Below are 19066 nucleotides of genomic sequence, written 5' to 3'. Positions count from 1 at the left end.
CATTGTCATTGACGAGCATGAGCTCTGGTGATGTGTACTTATCTTGAAGCACGCGGCCCCCTGGAATGAAGTTAATGGAACGAACCAAGTGAACAAAGACAGCTGTGAAGATATAGGGCAGTATCGCGCGAATGATGGCGGTACTATTCACCGCCCATGTCAAGCGCATACTTCGTATGCTGGTGAAATGTCAATGCGGCGTAAAGTGCAAGCTCGTCACAGTAACAATGGCGTGCTTCGCAGTAGTAGCCAGAATGCATCACGCATAATCTCTGGGTTCGAAGTAGCGCGTGATTCAGTGTTGACTCCCATGACGTGATTCGAAGGTTCTGCGCGTTGAACAGATGGTGCAGGATGGAGTGACGAAGAAGCCGCGCGCCCAAGCCGAGCAGCTCTGCTTAGTAAGCTAGCACGGCACATTCCGAGGTCACGCATCGTTATCCGAACATCAACCACTATTTCCGACTTCCAAGCACCACCATTGAGCCGCGCATTTCCTCCGCGCAATGAAAACCAACATGATTCGGTGTCGCCGGCAACGTAGCAGCTCTAATTGAGCTTTTCCGATGAATATCTGTAAGCAGTATAAATTGACTCAGGCACCAATGAACCCCTCAGTTCATTCCGACACAAGTGCCGAGATAGCTACCTGCGGTACGCGGTGATGCATCATATAGCCACAGCGCCATGCTCCTCCAACGACTCTCTCCATCCCGCCATCTTCAATTTTTGACCCGTCCTTCTTCATACTTATCTAGACGCACCATGGCTTCCCTCCCCATCAAGCTCGCCGTCCTCGATGACTACCATAACATAGCAGCCCAGCACTTCGCCCATATCGCCTCTTCAAAAGTCGAGACAACCGTCTTCACCGACACCCTACCGTCATACGCGCACCCGAAGACATCAGATGCCGACCGCAAAGCACTCGTCGACCGCCTTAAACCCTTCTCCGCTCTCTCCACTATGCGCGAACGCACCCCGTTTCCGGGCGAATTGCTCCGCCAATTGCCGAACCTCAAAGTCGTATTTGCGACGGGCGGTAACTTTCAGAGTTGGGATTTGGATACAATGAAGGATATGGGCATTACGGTGTGCGCCGCGCCTGGCAAGGGCAGGACGGATGGGAAGGGTAGTGGTACGTCTCCGCGATCACTGCCGGTTAAGCAGGGGGGTGGGCATCCGACGACACAACATGCTTGGGCGCTTATACTGGGGCTTGCGCGGAACGTTGCTGCGGACGATGCTGTGGTTAAGGGCAAGGGTGTGCCGGCTGGATGGCAGACGGAGCTCGCGACGGGGTTGCAGGGGAAAACATTAGGCTTAGTTGGCCTAGGAAGAATCGGAGCACATGTCGCAAGAGTTGGCGTTCTCGCTTTCGGCATGAAAGTTGTGTGCTGGAGCGCGAACCTGACGCAAGAGAAGGCTGATAAGTTGGCTGAAGAGTGCGGGCTGCCTGTGACAGGCGGTGGCATGACCGACGCAAACGAGAAGACATTCAAGGTCGTCACCAAAGAGCAACTCTTCACATCTTCCGATGTAGTGAGTCTGCACTACGTCCTCAGCGAACGCTCACGCGGTATCGTCGGCGCACAGGAGCTGGGGTGGATGAAACCAACCGGCCTCCTGATCAACACTTCGCGAGGCCCGCTTGTTGACGAAGCTGCATTACTGGACACACTCAGACATGGGCGCATTCGTGGCGCTGCTATCGACGTGTTTGACATCGAACCTCTTCCTGCCGACAGCCCATGGCGTAGCGAAGACTGGGATGTCAAAGGCAAGAGCAGGGTGTTACTCACGCCACACATGGGGTATGTTGAAGAAGGCACCTTAATCACTTGGTATGAAGAGACGGCGGAGAATCTGGAGAGGCTGATAGAAGGCAAGGAGTTGTTACACCGACTCATTTGATTCCAATAACAGATTTTACCTAGCACATGACAGGCTCACGCCAACTCAACATACTCTCGCTCCCCAAAATCACGATAATACCCAAATCCACTGTGCGTCTCCACCAGCAGCAGTGGCTTCAACCACTCCGGCACTTCCGGCGCTACACCATCCTTGTGATAATACACCGCCATCACGTGATTTCTACTCGGTGTAGTCCCTCCCCAGTCGAAACCCAGCGTATCCACAATCCTGCGGATCGCCGTATGCAGTGCAGAGTATAGACAATCCTTTCGCTCGTCGTCACTGTCCCATGGGCATGTGCTTGTGTCGTAGAGGAGCTGCTCTGCGCGGTCGTAGGTTGAAGGGGCCTGCTCTTCGGAGAGTTTGGTAAAGTCCCAGATAGTGCAGAGGGAGGCAAGGTCTGGCTCTGAGATGGGGATGCGTCTTGGGTGCGGCGGCGGAGGGGATCTGATGCGACGGCGAGTGCCGTCGGGAAGTGTTTCAAATCTTGGTCGGCGGCGTCTGGCTGTTCGGGTTGTTTGGGGTGGAGTTGGAGTCGTCATGGTGGTCGTCTTTGGTCGGCGGCGTCTGGAAGTTCGGGTTGAAGGAGGGGTTGGAGTTGGACTTGTCATGGTGACCGTCTTATTGAGTGGGAATGAATGGGGTTTTGTGGGAAATTGAGTTACGTGGTGGTGTGAGGTACGCTGAGGTCTATTTGAGCTTATAGCGTTCTATGCGCAGCACCGGCTTTATATACTCATGACTGTGCGATAGTAATTTGGGTCGGATAAGTGGGTCGGCATGTGACCCTCGGTTCCGCTGTGACGCATGATGAGAAACGGGCCAATCTCAGCTTCTGGGTTGCGGATAACAGTCTGAGAACCTTGGAAGGTTGGTGGAAGGGAAAGAGCTATTGCATCGATTGATCTAACCCAGTTGGAGTTCTAGTGGAATTCCCTGTCTCTCGTCTTCCGTCAGGTCTATGTCGAAGATTTCCTTCAAAGCGGCGATGCGCTCCTCCTCTGTTGCACAGTCTTGTACGATCTTGCGGTCAAGGCCAATGCTCTGTTTGATGCCGCCTTCAAAAAGCGTTACACTCCCAACAATCGTCTCTCTGGTATCGTCCATGAGCATTTTGGTACTGGTGACATATTTGGTGAAGAAGGATGTCGGATTCGTAGATGTGAACCACGACATGATCTCGTAATCCTGAGGAAGGAACTCCGTCTCCGTAAAGCAATAAACCGGCGTCCACTTATCGTCACCCTCGTCGCTCGGGTTATAGCAAACGTCGTAACACCACATTTCGTTGGAGTGGGTTCCGTACGACTCTGCAATAGCGCGTCGTTGGACGCGGATGAGTCGGGGAGCAATGCTCGTCGTTTCGAATCCATCTTGCAAGGGATACGGGATATTGGGGCCCATGGCCCCCATGCCAACGTCTGCCACGTACCAGCCCGCATCGAATCCCACGAGATTCAGCATGTGATTCCATCCATCGTATGTGGACGCTTGCTGTCGACGAACATCTGGGTAAGGGCTCATTGCTCGCGACACGCGGCCTCCACAGTTGCGCACATGGAATCCCAGGGAGCGGAGAACGGTGGCGAAGAAGGTGTTGTTTTCCATGCAGCGACCACCGCGTCGCTGCTTGACTATCTTGGCATACAGATCCCGTATGTTGAGTGTGACGGTCTTGTGCGCGGAATAATGTAGCTCAAGATTCTCAAAGGGAACGTTGCAGGTGTGATGTCTCATCATAGCCTGCAGAAACGGAAGGCCATGCTCTTTGGTAGTGGCTAGCGTCTTGTCTGACAGTACAGGCGTATCCATATATTTCTGGGGAAGGCTAATGCGCTGGAAGTAGTCTTGTAGTTCGGAAGCACTGTATCGTGGCTGCTCGTCACCTAGTGGCAGCTGGGTCAGACGAGAGGGCACTGAAGTGTCTGGCATATTGTAGAGGGCCGTGGGTTGACCAAGAATGGCGAGTGTTGGCTTGGGTTGGAGTAAAATGCCAGCAGTGAATTCAGGCGCCTGTCATTTGACCAATTTCGTAACCAGAAGCCGGAGATGCACCCTGAGCGTAGATTCTAGTCGCAGAGTCCAGCACGTCCATTATCAACTGTTCGCGCTATGGGTCTTGCCCCGCACTTACTGCTGGGCTTTTTACCGGGCTAGCGCATTGCGGAACAAGCGGGTTCGACGCGGCTACGCCAGGTCCACATTCTCACATGACAAGCGACATTGGACATGTGTTGGTGTCGCATTGTGCATCCGGTACGCAGAAACTGTCCCTCTTCTAAATGACGGGTGGGGTAAATTTGTGTGTACCCCCAGGTAGCCGGATCCGTGGGGTAACTGCCGATGTCGAACCTTACTAATAAGCATTCGATAGGTAGCGATAACGTTTTCTGAGTTTTCATAGAACACATCCCATATCCTTTATAGCTCGACGTCCGGCTTTTGCATTCTCGACAAGGCTTCGTCTACGTCGCCCTGCACGTCGTGAAACCAAAGCCAATCAAACCGACCTTGCTGAAGGCGAGGCAAGATCTTGCCCATATCGTCCCCTGCTTCTTCGTGCTGGAAGAAGAGCATACGGGCAACCTCAGCCGCCTGCTCCAGTTGCTTCTGGGCGCGAGGCCTTCGTACTGAGTCGTACGCGCTGAGACCAGCAACGACGTTTGCGTCGCTATCTGCTTCTTTTGTCGATGATTTGACAAACTCTGACAATATATTCGAAAGGACCAGAGCGTCCTCGACGCCTTGAGCAGCGCCCGCTGCCTGAAATGGCAATGACGCATGTGCGCTATCACCTAGAAGAGCCACACGGCCTCGGTAATATGTCGAAGTCCTCAAGTGGTGGAAGAAGCCCCATCGGATTGGATTTGCCTTGGCCAAAAGTTTGCGGAAGCGGTCGTCGACGCCTGGTCCTTCGAAATCGGCCATCATGGCTTCGTGTGAGACTTTCTCTGTCACAGCTTTGTCTTGGTCCCAGCCTTGCTCATCTGTGACGCACAAAAGGTAGTTGAACTCCTGCAAGAAATAGCGATAAGTACGAGGACATTGCTTTGGTCTTGGCAATGGGTACGGACTTACCTTTCCCTCTGATATACGGTAGGTTACTGCGCTACGCTTATGGCCAAAGTAAAATTTGGCAACGTCGGTCAAATCTCCCAGAATAGCTTCGGCATCAGCCATTGGGATGACAGCACGGTAGCAATACGCATCAGCGTAGACAGGCGCTACTTGCTCGGGAAATTGCGGTTTCAGGACATGCTCTCGGACTGTGCTCTTGATGCCATCAGCGCCAGCAAGAATGCTTGCTTCTGCGACTTCTCCATCGGCAAAGGCAAGGACAAGTTTGGATGGCAGCTGTTCAATGTTGACGAGGCGCTTGTTAAACTTGACATTTTGGCGTGGAATGAAGCTGGTCATGATATCAAGCAGCGTCTTGCGATGCGCCTAGTGCCAATTAGCAATACCCGTGGCAATGGGAATAAGGTGGAGTACATACAGACTTGCGCTCGAAATCAGGATGGCCCCACGCCGATTTGCCGTACCAAGCTTGGTCTTTGCCTGTGATAGCAGGTCAGCAATAGGCTCAGCGAGAAGAAATGTGGCACAGAAAAGATCCATACCCAAACCCTCACTAAGAAGCATGCCCTCAAAAAAGATGTCTTGTTTATCAGCACCCTTGTTCCCCACGCAAATCCTCTCGTACAAGGGACGGAATCCAGGCTCAATCAGATCCATGGCTCGCATCCCGTTTGGCGCAAAACCGATACCAGCACTTTGGTCATGTAAGCAAAGGAAGCCTGGGTGGAGAGCATGGTGATGAGAACGTACCCTACAGCTGAAAACTCCTTGGCGTCCTCGTAGAGGGTGAAGGGAACAGATTTCTTGTGCAGCGCCATGGCCAGGGCGAGGCCACCGATGCCCGCGCCTGGATGGCCTGTTAGTGATATGGGATAGGAGATGGGTTGGTGTGCGGATATGCATACCGATAATGGCGACGCGAAAGTCGCTGTTCATTTTTCCGACTATGGTCAACAAGATGGTGTTTGTGCTACGACGTTGGCGCAACGATGACGCACAATTGTGGACAGCGACGGACAGGCGATGCAAGGATGCAGTAGGTAGGCCGCTGGGTGTATCGAGGAGTTCATCACTTGGGCGGTGTTGTGATGCGTGGTTGCCGCGTTGGCTCGAGGCGTGACTAAATGGCGTGCCGCGTTTACCCCGGGTTATCTGGCACTAGGAAGGCGCTACCTCGCCCCGGACGGGAATAACCGGACACGTGATATCCCGACTGTGGACCATAACGCGGCATGTTCAGACGCTCACTACCGTGCCATCTCTCTCACCACCACTATGGCCAGGCCGGATTCGGGGTCACCTGCAGACATGGCCGCATCGACTAACAAACGCCGGCGCATTGCTCTCGCATGCAACGCATGCCGTGTACGCAGGTCGAGGTGCGATGGACGGCGCCCCTCATGCTCGTCCTTCTTTCGACGTCTTTCATTTGTGAGTTTCTTCATGTATGGATCTCGTTGGGGTCGCAAAGGTTGTGACTGGCTCGTTATCTCTATGCGTCATAGCACAACCAGGGTAGCGTGACGCGCTAGAATCGTACCCGACCATGGAGACCTTCCACCCAGCAGATTTTCTTGTATATATAGCGAGCCCCATACAAAATTGAAACTCGCGGATTACAACAGCACTTCAGATCAACTTACCAACCAAAATTGAACACCCGCCTTCTCTTGTGTCGCTTCCACAAAGAACCAGCACGTCGACTCCAACGCAAAGCAGCACCGGCGTCACGCCTCCTCGACCAACACACCACATCCGAGCGGACGGTACTCGCGGGCGCCGAATTCACTACCCACCACCACCGCGCCCGACGCCTAAATCACCATCGTACGCCCAGATCAAAGAACTCTGCGCCATCTGGAAGTTCGAAGACTGGAGGGACCTGCCCGCCGAGCACTTCGACCGTGCCGAAACATACTTCTATGACACCAGCACCGGACCTTGGCATAGCGAGGCCAGCCGGAGGTGGCTCTTACATTGCACCCTGTTGACGGCAATTGAAAATATCATTGCCGCGCTGGGATTCCCAAGTATGGGCACTGCCTTCGGGACGAAGTACATATACACGGCGCACTACACGAATGACGATAAGATTCCGGTGCTGCCGGAGTGGCTCCACGAAATCGCGATGGTCGAAAAAAGTTCTCTGGACGGTTATACACCAGAGTGAAGCAGGGAAATGGCAGGACGACTACATCGGATCAGCTGCCTGAAGAAATCGCGATCACGATGCATTCTGGAGACCACATCGCATCCGCGGAGCGAGAAAGTCGTGATCATCAGAAACTCTAACAACTACATGACTGATGATATGTCACGCATTGGCGCAATATTTGCGTAGTTAACGGATACAATTCATCCAAACGATTCTCTCGGTCACTATCTAGCTACCTGAAGTGCGCAAACGTCCTCTTTCCATACCCACTGTTTTCGTCTGCAAACTCAAGTTGCAGCCCAAGCAGATGCGCTTCGACTAAGTAACTATCCAACGACAGAGTGCGACTCTGGGGGTTTCCCAAGATGGATTCCCAAGGGAATTTTGATGGACTTGTCCATCGAGTACAGCAAGTTTGCAGTCCCCGATACTCGTGTTATGGCGCAGCACAACTGGCTTTGTCTTGTCGTCCCAAGCCAATGCGCCGAAAACATCGTCAACCGGGGAATCGTCCGGTGTCAACAAGCCTTGTTCTTTCTCCCGTTTGTTGGGGCTTGCGAGCGGTGATCTTGGTGCGGCATTGCGCTTGGTGGGAGATTCAGAGGTCATTGTGTTTATAAAGGGCTTGCAGCAGTACTTTGAAGGCTGTTCGAAAAAGGGTAGAACGGAGTCTTGAAGTTCGCGCGCATGGTAGATCCCGCGTGTCGGCACTTAGTGTCGGTGTGAGGTGACATGTCTGTGTGGTGTGCGCAAGGTCTTTGGATATTGGATATCGGAGTTGCTCGGTAGTGTTTAGAGCTGGAGGGACACCGTTAGTAGAATGCGGCAACGATGAGCCGTGGAGACTAGACCAGGTGCAATTGCCTCCGTCTTTCAGAACCTTTTGGCGTATACAATGAAGCCACGGAGTGTCCACCCATACCGCATATGGATGCGGAAAGGTTACAATAGCCGTACACTGATGGATCTTGGCCTCGACATCTTGTAGTATTCCTCAAAGAGGGGTGTTACCGAGTACTGGTTTAAAGCATACGTCCATGTCGTAGTCTTTGATGGTGCGTGAGTTTGTATCTCAAGGGAGTTTCCACTCCAGTTTCGTTAGGCGACCCATGGTAAGCCCGGTGGAAGCACCATCTTTGTGTACAAAGATGCTTTGTTCACGGTGTATGACATCTGTTATTGCCTTATATCGTGTGTTGTTGAAGTTGAAGAGAGGCTCCTCGAGATTGTCTGTGTCGATGAAGGTTTGGTAGTGATGCATCGTTGTTCGATGCATAACCGAACACATTCTGTCGGCATCCTTCATATTCAGTTTCATTATGCCGACTTCTGCCGACAGGGGATCATTTTGATCGGGATTTTTTAAGGCCACTCGCGACCCTTCGATCTGCTCTCCAGTCACTCGATGGGTGACGAAGAGGTCGTCAACCCTTGCCAGGACATGACCGGCCGTTATGCCGTACGGCTGGTCGCCAAATTCAGTTGGATCGATCATAATGACGCCCAATGTTCCAAACTCGGATTCTACTCCCCTCTGGTCGGTGATAGTATCACTAGGGTGAAGGCGGAAGACCGTAAGTTAATTGACGTCTGGCGCATACGATACGCGTTCTGTCGTTATCATTAATGTACGGAAGACAAGGTAGCCGCCTGGGGGTCTCGAAGCGTGGAGAGGATGCCGTACTCGGTGCCTTTTCCCGCTTGATCGGTTATACGATCTCCCAGCCAGATCAGGTCTGTAGTGGGCTCGTTCTTTGCCCCGTTGGCTTGTAGAATATAGCCAGGGTCAAGGCCCTGTACGGGGTCGAGGAAGGGAATTCCCAGCCACGATGGCAATGGAGGCACCGGCTCGCCTCGTTCTGCCGAGATCTGCAGCTTGTTTGCCGATCGGGTGGCAGTTGTGTATCTAAGTTAGGAACGTCAATACAGGAAAACATTGATGAAGCCACAATGTCTAATAGTTACCCATAGAAGGATATGGTTTGTAGAAGGCGGTAAAACATCATGTGCGATGTGATGTATTTGCATTGGTCTTGCGACCGCTCTTGTTCCTTGTGAAATCGACCTCTGGTGAAGATCAATTTGGCAGGGATGGCGACGACGGTGGCCGCTTGGTCTTCCTACGACTTCGAGAAATTCCATTGCGCTATCGCAAGCTTAAAGTCTCCGATGCTCATGTTATGGCGCGGGAGTCGCCGTTGTGTTTCTGGACCAGAAATATTAACAAGAAGGGACACTGAGTCAGGTACCTTCGCTGGTGCGTACCCGAAGTAAGACACCTGGGTTCTGTTTGAAGGAGGCGGTAGAATAAAACGTGTGTGTGTGATGAGGTAACGGTGGGCTGCGATACCCACGTCGTCTCTTGTTACGGTGTTTGTTGATTGACATCGGCCAGAACGTGTCGGTGGTGCGATGTAGAAGGTGGCGTGAGAAAAGGAGGTCACATTCAACATCAACATGGCAAGAACATGGTCATCAGCTGGGAGGAAGTACATTCGGCAGCGGGGGCAAGTGCATCCACAGCCCTTCCGTATCTGTCATAACTAGGCAACGGCTATCTAGTTGTTCTTCATGACATTGTCGTAGTCCCCTGATTCAGTTGTGCTATCGCACCAATAGTAAGTTCAATCGGCAAAAATGTCAACTTCCTCGTCGTCGTCCTCGCCTTCGCCTTCATAATCGCTGTCTAAAAGTGCGGCGATTAACGCCGCATCGTGCTCATTCAACTTCGGGACTGCAATAGCACTTGACTGCTTCCTCCGATCATTCGGAGGTCCACCGTGTACCGGCAGGCTCGCATAGCCCACGATGGTACCGGTGAAGCGCTCGTCGTGGCGGAAGCCGCGCCACTTGGCATAGCAACGTTGCTGTTGGTGTCAGTATACCGAATTCATAGTAGTGGTGTGTCTAGAACTTACAGCTGGAGTCATCCAGGAAAGCGCCTCGTCGTCGTCTTCAAGCGCAGCAGGATCGCAGTAACGCATCTTGAGCGTCTGCTCGCAAGCGAAGACATACTTGGCGCGGAACATGTCTCTCGCAGCCTGTAGCTTGGCCTTGACGTCTTCAGTACCCAATCCGAGATTGTAGATCTTATCCCAAGTGATACTCTTGCCGACGTCTCCCCACATCGCAGCCACCATACGTTCCGGGTCCTTGTCAAAGTCGCCCTGCCAAAGAGCTTCGAGCTCAACCGGGGTGAGGTCTTCGACGGCCTTGTCAGCATTCGCAGCCTGCTCCTTCCACTCGCATATGACCATGGCTACCCTAGGATAGATGAAGTCGCTCATGACCTCGGCCTGGAACTCCGACTGATAGTCCCTCGTCCGCTTTCTAGCGCGAGCAAACTCATCGGACGACTTATCGCTGATACCACAACCAGAGAGCAGAGCAATGGCGTCATCATCTGCGAGCTCATGCTTCAAGATGTAGACAATCTTGGCGGCAGGCTTCAAGGACGAGCTCAGCATCATCGGGTCCTTGGGCGGCGGCGAGGTACCAAGGAATGGCTTCAGCCAATCGGCTTCGCTTGCCCAGTCGATGCTGTTTGGCTGGAAGCTGCCGTAGCTGCTTCGTGTCTTCGCGTAGTTGCCGGCGACACGGCCGCGGTTTCGCACGATGGTCTTGGTGACTTTTCCGTTGTCGATTTGATCGGAGGCCTCACCTTGCGAGGCGGCAGTGGCGGGCGCGTGGCGAGCTCGGACGAGCTTTGCTGCTTCGAGGATACTGTGTGCGACCATGTTGATGCGACGGGCGAGGTGGTGACAGTGTTATCAAGCGATGTGTGAGAAGAAAGAGGAAGGGTAGTTGCAGGTCGGAGTCGATACTTTATACTACCTAGCGCAGTGGGGTTTTCGATACTGTGTTCAAGGTGAGAGCGAACTCGCGGTGACGCTTTTTTCCCTGCCTTCACCTCGCCCTACAGCGACTGGTCGCCGCCGCGTTGACCGCAATTTGCTCTTACATTGTTCGGCGAGGGCTCTTTTTCTTCTGTGAGCCGCGTTGCATGCCTGCACTCTTCCTCCTCGGCGTTTGGGTAGCCGCATCCTGGGGTAGAGGCTCACACATCTGCTCGAGAGAAGCAAACATCTCAGGCTTGAGGACCCACTCCCCCGACTCTTCCTCCTGCACATAAGGTTCTTGCAGGATCCACTCCCGCCACTTCTTCATAACCTTGACTACATGCGCTTGACTGGCTTCAAACCATTCATCGTGCAGCCTACCGCAGCCTTCACACTGTCTTCGCAGTCTACACTCCTTCAGCTCAGTGTGTATGAGCTGCTCGACGCGGTGAACATGCGGCATCACCACCTGACTCTCCATACGGGAGTGATAGTCGTGCTTGCGCTTGCACTTTGTGTTCCAGCCTTTGAGCCGCGCAGCCAGATCGTTGGTGTACCCGATCTTGACGATGCCGAAATACGCCTTGTCCCAGAAGAGGTAAACATGACCAGGAGTCAGGTCTTTGGCACCCAATGGAGAAGCGGCTCTTTCGTAAAGTGCAGAGAACACGGAGAGCTCCCGGACTTTCTTTGGTTGATAAGGTGTGAAGCCCGATGAGCATGAGAAAGAGAAGCGGACAGTTGACTCAGTGGTTGACACTCTGAACTTGGGCTTTGTTGCCCGCTTGACTTGTGTAGCTGGCTTAAATGTTATGACAGTGGTCGTGGGTCGCGCAGCATGATTTGTAGATGCTTCAAGGTGACTGATCGTGTTGACCCATCGCGTAAAAGTCGATTGATCTTGTTTCGTCATGTGTACCCTGCCTTCAAGCTTGTTGCGCAGTTGCGATATCCTGGATCCACCCTCAATCTCGTTCAACGCCGTGCCCTGATGCGTCTTGCACATGACTGACTGTACGATCGTCTTGACACGGCGTAGCATACGGCGGTAGTCTTCTTGTCTCTTAAACTTCGCTATATCCTTCACAGCGCTAACAACATCACGACGCGATTCCTGAGGCTTTGCCATGTGACTGCATCGTTGAGAGGGGCTCTTTACGAGGGACGCGGGGCAGTAGCCCGGAGCGCTGGCCAGCCTTGCATGAAGATCGTGTGGGACGAGTTGTTCTAGTCGCTTCGAGAACTTGCTGTCCAAAGGCGGATGGATGCGACCTTGGGGAGATGTAACGATGGTTGTCTCTTCACGAACAGCGGTACGTAGAGATGAAGCGACTGTTGTGGTGGCGGCTGTCTTGGAACGTGTTCGTGTACTGACACTGGTATCCTGCGTGAAAACGAACGTGGGGTTGCTGCTGTATTTGACGGTAGCAGCTGCGACGCTTGCCTTGGAGACTGTGATGCGCAAGTCAGATGTGATCGCTATCAGCTTCATGATGTCTCGACGTACTCTCTTCAAGCACCAAGGTGACGCCTCGGAACAACTTCGGTTGGAAAGGGTCATCCTGTGCCGCTGTCTCTTTTTCCTGGAAGAAGGGCTGCGGAATCGCTGGAGTCACTCCAACGCCGAAAATAGGCTTGGAGATTGGGGTGAAAAGCAGCTTTTTAGAAGAATCAGGGGGTGTTGGAGGCGTGAAAGGCGTCAGGATACTTCGTGGAGAAGCGCTGGTCGTCCGCTTAGTGGGCGTCTCGGGTAAATCCCACATGTCGTTGAACCCTGCCGGAGACGACGTGGTCGATACTGTCGATGCTGGTGACACCCAGGAGATCTTGTTAGGGTCTAGTACGGATAGCACACCGCGGCTACTCTTCTCTGAGACCGGTGTGGGTAGGAACGTAGCGCAGGGCTTCTGGGCTGTATCATACCCAGACTTGGGTGTCGGCAGACCGCCTGGTTGGATGCTAAGATCTTCAGTAGCGAATGTCATGATGATAGCTCTGAGAAGACACTGGGTGGCGTGATCGATGGGAAAATGCAAGAATTAATAGATGAAGTGGGTGAGATGGATGGGTCGTTTGGTGCCAGCAGAAGCTGAGTCCATGCCAGTATATATCCTCAGCCTCGCGGAGCCAAGTGTATTGCCTGAGACCACCACACCTACCCATCTCGCTGAAACCTTTGGTGTACTGCGATGTCAGCCTCAGTCGTTGCAGTAACATGATACGAGAAGCGCATGGGCTGCGGCAACGTCCATCCGCGTAGATATATTACCATGATGGGCAGGTGTATTCGCCTCGCAAACGTCCATGAATGACTCGAGGACAAGATGGATTCGCAACCATGTGGCTTGTGAGTTTTGGATCTTTGGTGGCTGCATGACCCGTGCCGCAGAGCCGCAGGTGGTTGTCTTGCTCAGCCTACCACAACCACAGGGTATGAGAGCTCATCGTTAACGACGCTCCGATGAGACTGTATCTAGAAGTCAGTCTCTTCCGCGATGAGATTAGCTGTTGAAAGCAGATTTGGCGCCGGTGATCGAAAGACCGGAAAACGGATCAAGGACCTCGAATTGCATCCTCTCGCAATAATCTGGGTAGCATTTTGGCCCCAATCAGGAACAAAGCTTCGAAACCTCTCGTGTAATATGTCGTTGAGAGAACTGTAATAATACCAGTATGCACGCGCCATCTTAAGCTCGAATCGTGTTGCAGGCATTCCTACCATTTGCCGTCTTTCGACCAAGACGTGGGGTTTGAAACAAACGTCGTGATCTTGCCGTGGACCGTGCTGGAAAGCGCGCCGTCGGCGAGCCTCACACTGGCGATACACATCGAGATAATGCAGATTGAGCGGCACACGAAGCATCGGTAGGAATGCTGACAATTATTTTGAAACAAGAATGCATACAAGGAGGTTTGTATGTCGCGTTGGGGGAAAGCGAAGGCGAAGGCAATGGAGGTTTGTTGTTTTCGGGGACGCGTCGTTGGCGCGTGCGGGCCGCCACGTGGGACGGCAACCGCCGCGGATCGGCTCTCTGCAGCCGAAACCCTTCCTAGGTAGTCACCGCGCGCATCATGAGTGTCGACGCGACAATTACGACAGTACTAATGCTCGCGAGGACCAGCTGTACTCTTGATTCAAACAAGACGAATCAACGATAAGTTTCGCACATGGTGTATGTCTTGAGCAGTCCACGCGAGCCCAATCCTTCTCCAACATTCCTCTCCCGCAGTCTGCGGAGCAGGCACGATAACCAGAAGATACGTCATGTGCCTAGAAGTATCGAAAGCCTCATACAACATGTCCCTTCCCATTCTTTCTCTGAGGAGTATTGCAGCGCCTGATCTTGGACCGCTAGATGGTTCGTCAGAAGCATCCAGGATCCCACTGGCTAAGCTCTCGCGGCCATTGCTGTCAAGTATCATACACCGCCTTGAGCCCGACTGACTTTGAATAGATACAGAATACCACTCGCATTTGATCGTGAGCACGTAAGTTAGACCAACGGTGTCCTTTGGTGCTGGATCGGTCCCTTCCATCTGGATGAACTGAAAGGATGCATCCCTCATATTACCCAGCGCTTTGAACCGAACCGCAAAATCTGTAGATATCCAGCTCCAGGAAGGCTTTGAGAAAGTACCATTGTCCGACCCAAGATCCTGTTGCTGACTGTCTTGCTCAATTGGGCAATACCACAGAAGCTCATATCCCAAGTTCTCAATCCACATACCCGCCGTATAGGTGTAGCCAGTATTCCTCTGAAACATGCTTGCAAGACCTGACAAGGCGGGTAGCTTGTCTGAGCGGTAGGTGAGTCGGCAGCGCGAATACTCCGACACGATGATTTGCCAGTCTGACGGTGGTGAAACTGGGAACGAGGGGTTGTCGTCGAGTGGCCTGACGAGCGGGTCTCTTACCTGGGGGCATTCGAAGCTTTCGTAGCGATATGGAGTGGCTTTACGCAGGACTATCCGGTGATTCCCCTCCCGCGCTGTGTGAGCGAGACACTCCCAAAACATCTCACCGTCGCTGTAGTACAACAGCCTTGGCGACAAAAGACGCTCTTGAAGTGCCCATGCCCTCTTGCAGAGTGGCGCAGTCTGGAATACACTTTCCCTCGTTCTTTCATGATAGTTGGAGTTGTTGGAGTTGATGATACCATGCGCCGCCGCTGATGTACCGTCGCGCGGAACCAGCATACCGTGATGGCAGTTCGGGGAACTGAGAGCATACAGCGTTAAATACGAGTGTCGGTAGATGCCGCCCATTCTTGCCGCTTCTTTCGACCAGTCATCTTTGCAGTCCTGGAGTATACACAGGCTATCTATCCAAAGGTACTGTATGCCTAGCCTCCGAGTCACTTCTACTGCATCACGGTACAGCTCAGGAAAAGACTCTATCGGTATACCCCGGCAATGTTCTTCGAGTGTGCTGGTAGTCGTGATAAGAGGTTGCTCACCTCCCCAACAATGACTCAACGTCATATACGAGGCTTTGCGACCATCGGAGATATATAGGAAAGGCGTTCCTGTGTGGACGTCAAGTACCCGCGTTGGCAGTGGTGTCTGATCACCTTGGTAACAACTGTGGTTCATGTCGCACTTTCCGACCCATTCTTTGACCAAATCAAAGCTAGCTTCCGAAGAGGGATCAGGCGCGATCTCACGAGCATGCTGTCCGTAAATGTATGCGATGTAGCCTGATGTGAGATGTTAGCGTTGATTGGATGCTGGTCCGATTTTTTTGTCGTACTCTTGCCCCTCAGATGATCCAGAAACCCGTCTCCGGTTTCTGTCCGCTCAGCAAACCATAACAACAGAGAGTGTGAAGGCAGCTGCTCAGGCCGATCAAGCGCAGGAGGATTTTCGCGATCGGCTTCAGACTGTGAAATTCCCATGCGTATTGAACGGCAAAGCCAGCAGCCTTCGGTAGCTGAAGCCTCCAGTCCTGTTAGACAGTCAAAGTGACGCACTCTTGATCTTTTCCGCCAAGATCTTAGGGCCGTACACTTCTCGCAGAGAACCAACCCGATGATGGGCCTGATATATCCAAAGCCGTCTCGTAATCTGGCTTGAAGTAGTTGTGAAGGACTTGATAGAGCTTTCCACCGAGCACGTGTATTGCGTAGCAGCATGCATATTGGAAAAGTATAACCCCTACCTGAACTGCCAAGATCACTGCCAAGGCGCTGCGTAGGTTTTTGAACACATCCATGTTCATGGCAAGAAAATATTGAACTAGCACAATCGAGTTCGATACTGATAATGATGTGTTTGTTGTGCTTAGCTGATGTAGTTGCGAAAGTGCGAACATATCTGTTGGTCGCTCCGCCCGTCAGCCGCACTCCGCTAGGCTGGAAGTGGTTTAGCTCATCATCCGATATTCTAAGCCAAGGGCTGCTGCGGCTGCGCCTCGCTCGCCCAAAAAGCCACCGGGCCAACGCGTGTTAGGTGAAGTCCATCCGGCAGTCATCACTAGGTATCCTGATCAATGCCTTCAGCTCAAATCATCTTCAAACCGAAGTGTGAAGAATTCCTCTTGCAGCCGCGTAGCCGCGCCACATCCACACATCTCCCACAAACCCAAGCCATCTGTAGCCCTTTCAGAACCTGCGGCTTTTCACAGGCACTTCGGTTGTCTTATTGAAGTTGATGGCACTCATCTCTACCGAGGTGGTCCAGCATGTCCGCAACCTCGGAATACCATGGCGGCACTACCTACGCATTCAGATCTTTATGGTCGTAATGTTCACCGCAATCTTCTTCTTCATCTCCGGTAGGAAGCCCCGCTGAGGGTATCATAGCCAACTTGCCGAGTTGTATTAACACCAAGCAGTCCCAGAACAGCATATATCTCTTGACAAAAGGAGCTGGGGTGGATGGGACGAGCGCGCAAACTCGGAGCGATGCTACAAGCAGGAACGTACAGCGACGCTGCTAGCGTTCTGGCTCGGGGTGCTTGGTATGGACCAATGGTATGCGCGTCACTGGATTCTGGCTGTCTTCAAGATGGTTACTCTAGGTGGCCTTGGTGTTTGGGCGCTTGTCGATATCAACTTATGGATCGTTGGCGGATACTATGGTACCCCAGGATGTCCAGGTGGTAGCAAGAAAGGATGGGCCTACTGAGCGATGGCGTGCAGGATGTATCGTAGTACTTCGCTGCGAGAAATTGAAGTCTACTTGACCGGGCACCCAAGTAGGTAGCCATCTAGGATTTGAGTCTGTCTACTTGTTAACTTTGTCGACGTTCACTCCCTGGTAGCGCGATGCTTTCCAATGGTGTCTGGACGTGAGGACAAAGTCGAGGGCGAAGTTGATGGGCTTCAGTGGAGGCGCGTGCGCCGAAAGCGGGGCCGCGAATGAGCTATGACGACTGCTGACCCCTAAATCGCGACGCTGAGTTGCCTAGCACCTTCCGGCCTCTCCAAATACATGATTACGAAAGACTTTATCGCTGCATCGTGGGCAAGTATCCCAAAAGTGATTTGCGGTATGTTTGCTTCTGAGTTGGCTTGCAGAAACGGACCGCAAAGTTACGTAACTCAGGCAGCCGCTAACGTACGCAGCGTGTCAGAGGCTACCTAGGTTCCTATGCTCCCCTTTACTTCTAACACTAGTAAACGGCACTCGTAAGACAAAGATCGGACTATGCAACGTCTATTCGCAACTTGATTTAGACGATAAATCTTCCGAAACGACGAGTTTCGATGGTCATGACGAGCCCATCGTTGGTCTCATGGTACAAGCAGGTGCCATGGACCTGATATCACTCTCCAGAATCTAGAATCGCTTCAACTACTCCATACGCCTCCTTCACCACGGCCCTAGTTTCTTCGTCCAACCTATCTTCATCGTTGCTCAAATCCCACAGCCTCTTCTCCCATAATCCCCACCGCTCTGGAGTCAATCCATCTTGACTCGGCCACAGCTCTGTCTCGTCATCCAGTGGCACCGCAAAGTGCTCTCGTAGCTCCTCGTGATCAGTATTCCAGAGCGCCCAGCCTCCGTCCCGTAGCCATATTGCCGCGACCCGAATATCCAGCGCCCGTACCTGCTCGAGCGGTATGCTGTGCAAGTTCGAGTCAAGCTGCGGAGGTGCGTCGTGTACTCGTTCGAGTGCGTATCGACACGCGTAAAACACCGTCATAGGATAGCCCACACCTGTCTGTCGGCCATGTTTCATCAGTGCCGCTGAGAAGATGCACACGCGGAGGTATAGCTGGTCGGGTCTAATCCTCATCGTGCTGCCAAATGGATCTTCTTCGGTGCCTGGATCGCGTATACCATTCCAGTTGCGTCGTCCTAGGAGGATAGAATGCGCATCTCCCCAGTACATATCAAAGCCAGGTAACTCCGACCAGTGTAGTTGACCATCGTGTTTAGCTTCCCGGCACAACCGTAGTACTTTGGGCTTCGAGGGCGGTTGTACGCGAATTGCGTCCAGGAGAGCGATGTGAGAGTCGTATGGTGGCGGACAAGACGTGACGGCAATGAAGAAGGCGTCCCAGAGCTCCCATGTTGCTTGATCGGCATCGTGGCTTGCGGCGATAGCGTCGATGATTTTTTCCACCGAATAACCGAAGAGCAAAGGGTAGCCTCTCGATATCAGAGCGTTTTGGACGAGCGAGAAGAAGCGGTTTGGCGGGGTGGAGCCAGGAATGTCGAGGATGCTCGTCATTCTGGCCGGAGTGCAATCTGCAGGCTGAATGAATAGAAATTCGCGATGCTGGGTGTCTTATCCCTTCTAATGTCGGCCTTGAAGCGATTGCTTTAATGCGAAAAAGGCATCAGGCGATAGTTTCGTGTATCATAGCATTTCCAAGGTCGGACCCACAGGCAACTGCAGGCACGTGACTCGCTGGACCATGGTTGAGCTGTCCGATACCGCTTCGATGCGGAAGGTGGCGGGTAGAGAGTAAAATTTCGAAATTCCAGAGAAGCTCACAAGGAAGTCGCGAAGGCTGACAGTCGATGGAATACCTAGGTACCTACTGGTTCGTCTGCGAGTGCTTACTACGCCCGATCACTCCAGTGCTGTCTTAGCGGGTTGCCCGTACCCCACGCGTGTCGTAACCTC

At 52.8% G+C, this 19066-nt stretch overlaps 6 protein-coding genes across 6 annotated transcripts; 1 reads left to right on the top strand and 5 right to left on the bottom strand.

The window, feature by feature from the left end:
• Positions 1 to 765: 765 nt before the first annotated feature.
• J4E85_011033 (uncharacterized protein) lies at positions 766 to 1914 on the top strand (the record flags this gene model as incomplete). The annotated part of the gene is made up of 1 exon (XM_051475236.1): positions 766 to 1914. One exon carries the CDS (start codon positions 766 to 768, stop codon positions 1912 to 1914), a length of 1149 nt encoding a protein of 382 aa, XP_051320940.1.
• A 909-nt stretch (positions 1915 to 2823) lies between these two features.
• On the bottom strand, positions 2824 to 3849 carry J4E85_011032 (uncharacterized protein; the record flags this gene model as incomplete). Its single annotated transcript, XM_051475235.1, has 1 exon — positions 2824 to 3849. The coding sequence occupies one exon, from the start codon at positions 3847 to 3849 to the stop codon at positions 2824 to 2826; it is 1026 nt and encodes a 341-aa protein (XP_051320939.1).
• A 489-nt stretch (positions 3850 to 4338) lies between these two features.
• On the bottom strand, positions 4339 to 5931 carry J4E85_011031 (uncharacterized protein; the record flags this gene model as incomplete). The annotated part of the gene is made up of 6 exons (XM_051475234.1): positions 4339 to 4932; positions 4996 to 5361; positions 5414 to 5475; positions 5538 to 5689; positions 5746 to 5842; positions 5901 to 5931. 6 exons carry the CDS (start codon positions 5929 to 5931, stop codon positions 4339 to 4341), a joined length of 1302 nt encoding a protein of 433 aa, XP_051320938.1.
• A 3843-nt stretch (positions 5932 to 9774) lies between these two features.
• On the bottom strand, positions 9775 to 10887 carry J4E85_011030 (uncharacterized protein; the record flags this gene model as incomplete). The annotated part of the gene is made up of 2 exons (XM_051475233.1): positions 9775 to 10017; positions 10069 to 10887. The coding sequence occupies 2 exons, from the start codon at positions 10885 to 10887 to the stop codon at positions 9775 to 9777; spliced, it is 1062 nt and encodes a 353-aa protein (XP_051320937.1).
• Positions 10888 to 11107: 220 nt separating this feature from the next.
• On the bottom strand, positions 11108 to 12974 carry J4E85_011029 (uncharacterized protein; the record flags this gene model as incomplete). Its single annotated transcript, XM_051475232.1, has 2 exons — positions 11108 to 12441; positions 12497 to 12974. 2 exons carry the CDS (start codon positions 12972 to 12974, stop codon positions 11108 to 11110), a joined length of 1812 nt encoding a protein of 603 aa, XP_051320936.1.
• A 4781-nt stretch (positions 12975 to 17755) lies between these two features.
• Positions 17756 to 18667, bottom strand: J4E85_011028 (uncharacterized protein; the record flags this gene model as incomplete). Its single annotated transcript, XM_051475231.1, has 1 exon — positions 17756 to 18667. One exon carries the CDS (start codon positions 18665 to 18667, stop codon positions 17756 to 17758), a length of 912 nt encoding a protein of 303 aa, XP_051320935.1.
• Between the last annotated feature and the right edge of the window lie 399 nt (positions 18668 to 19066).

Source organism: Alternaria conjuncta (genome assembly GCF_024043145.1).
Source record: "Alternaria conjuncta strain BMP 0040 chromosome Unknown scaffold_29, whole genome shotgun sequence".
Lineage (NCBI taxonomy): Eukaryota > Fungi > Ascomycota > Dothideomycetes > Pleosporales > Pleosporaceae > Alternaria > Alternaria conjuncta.
The sequence above is the reverse complement of the archived record's forward strand: the minus strand, read 5'-3'. Positions and strand labels throughout refer to the sequence as shown.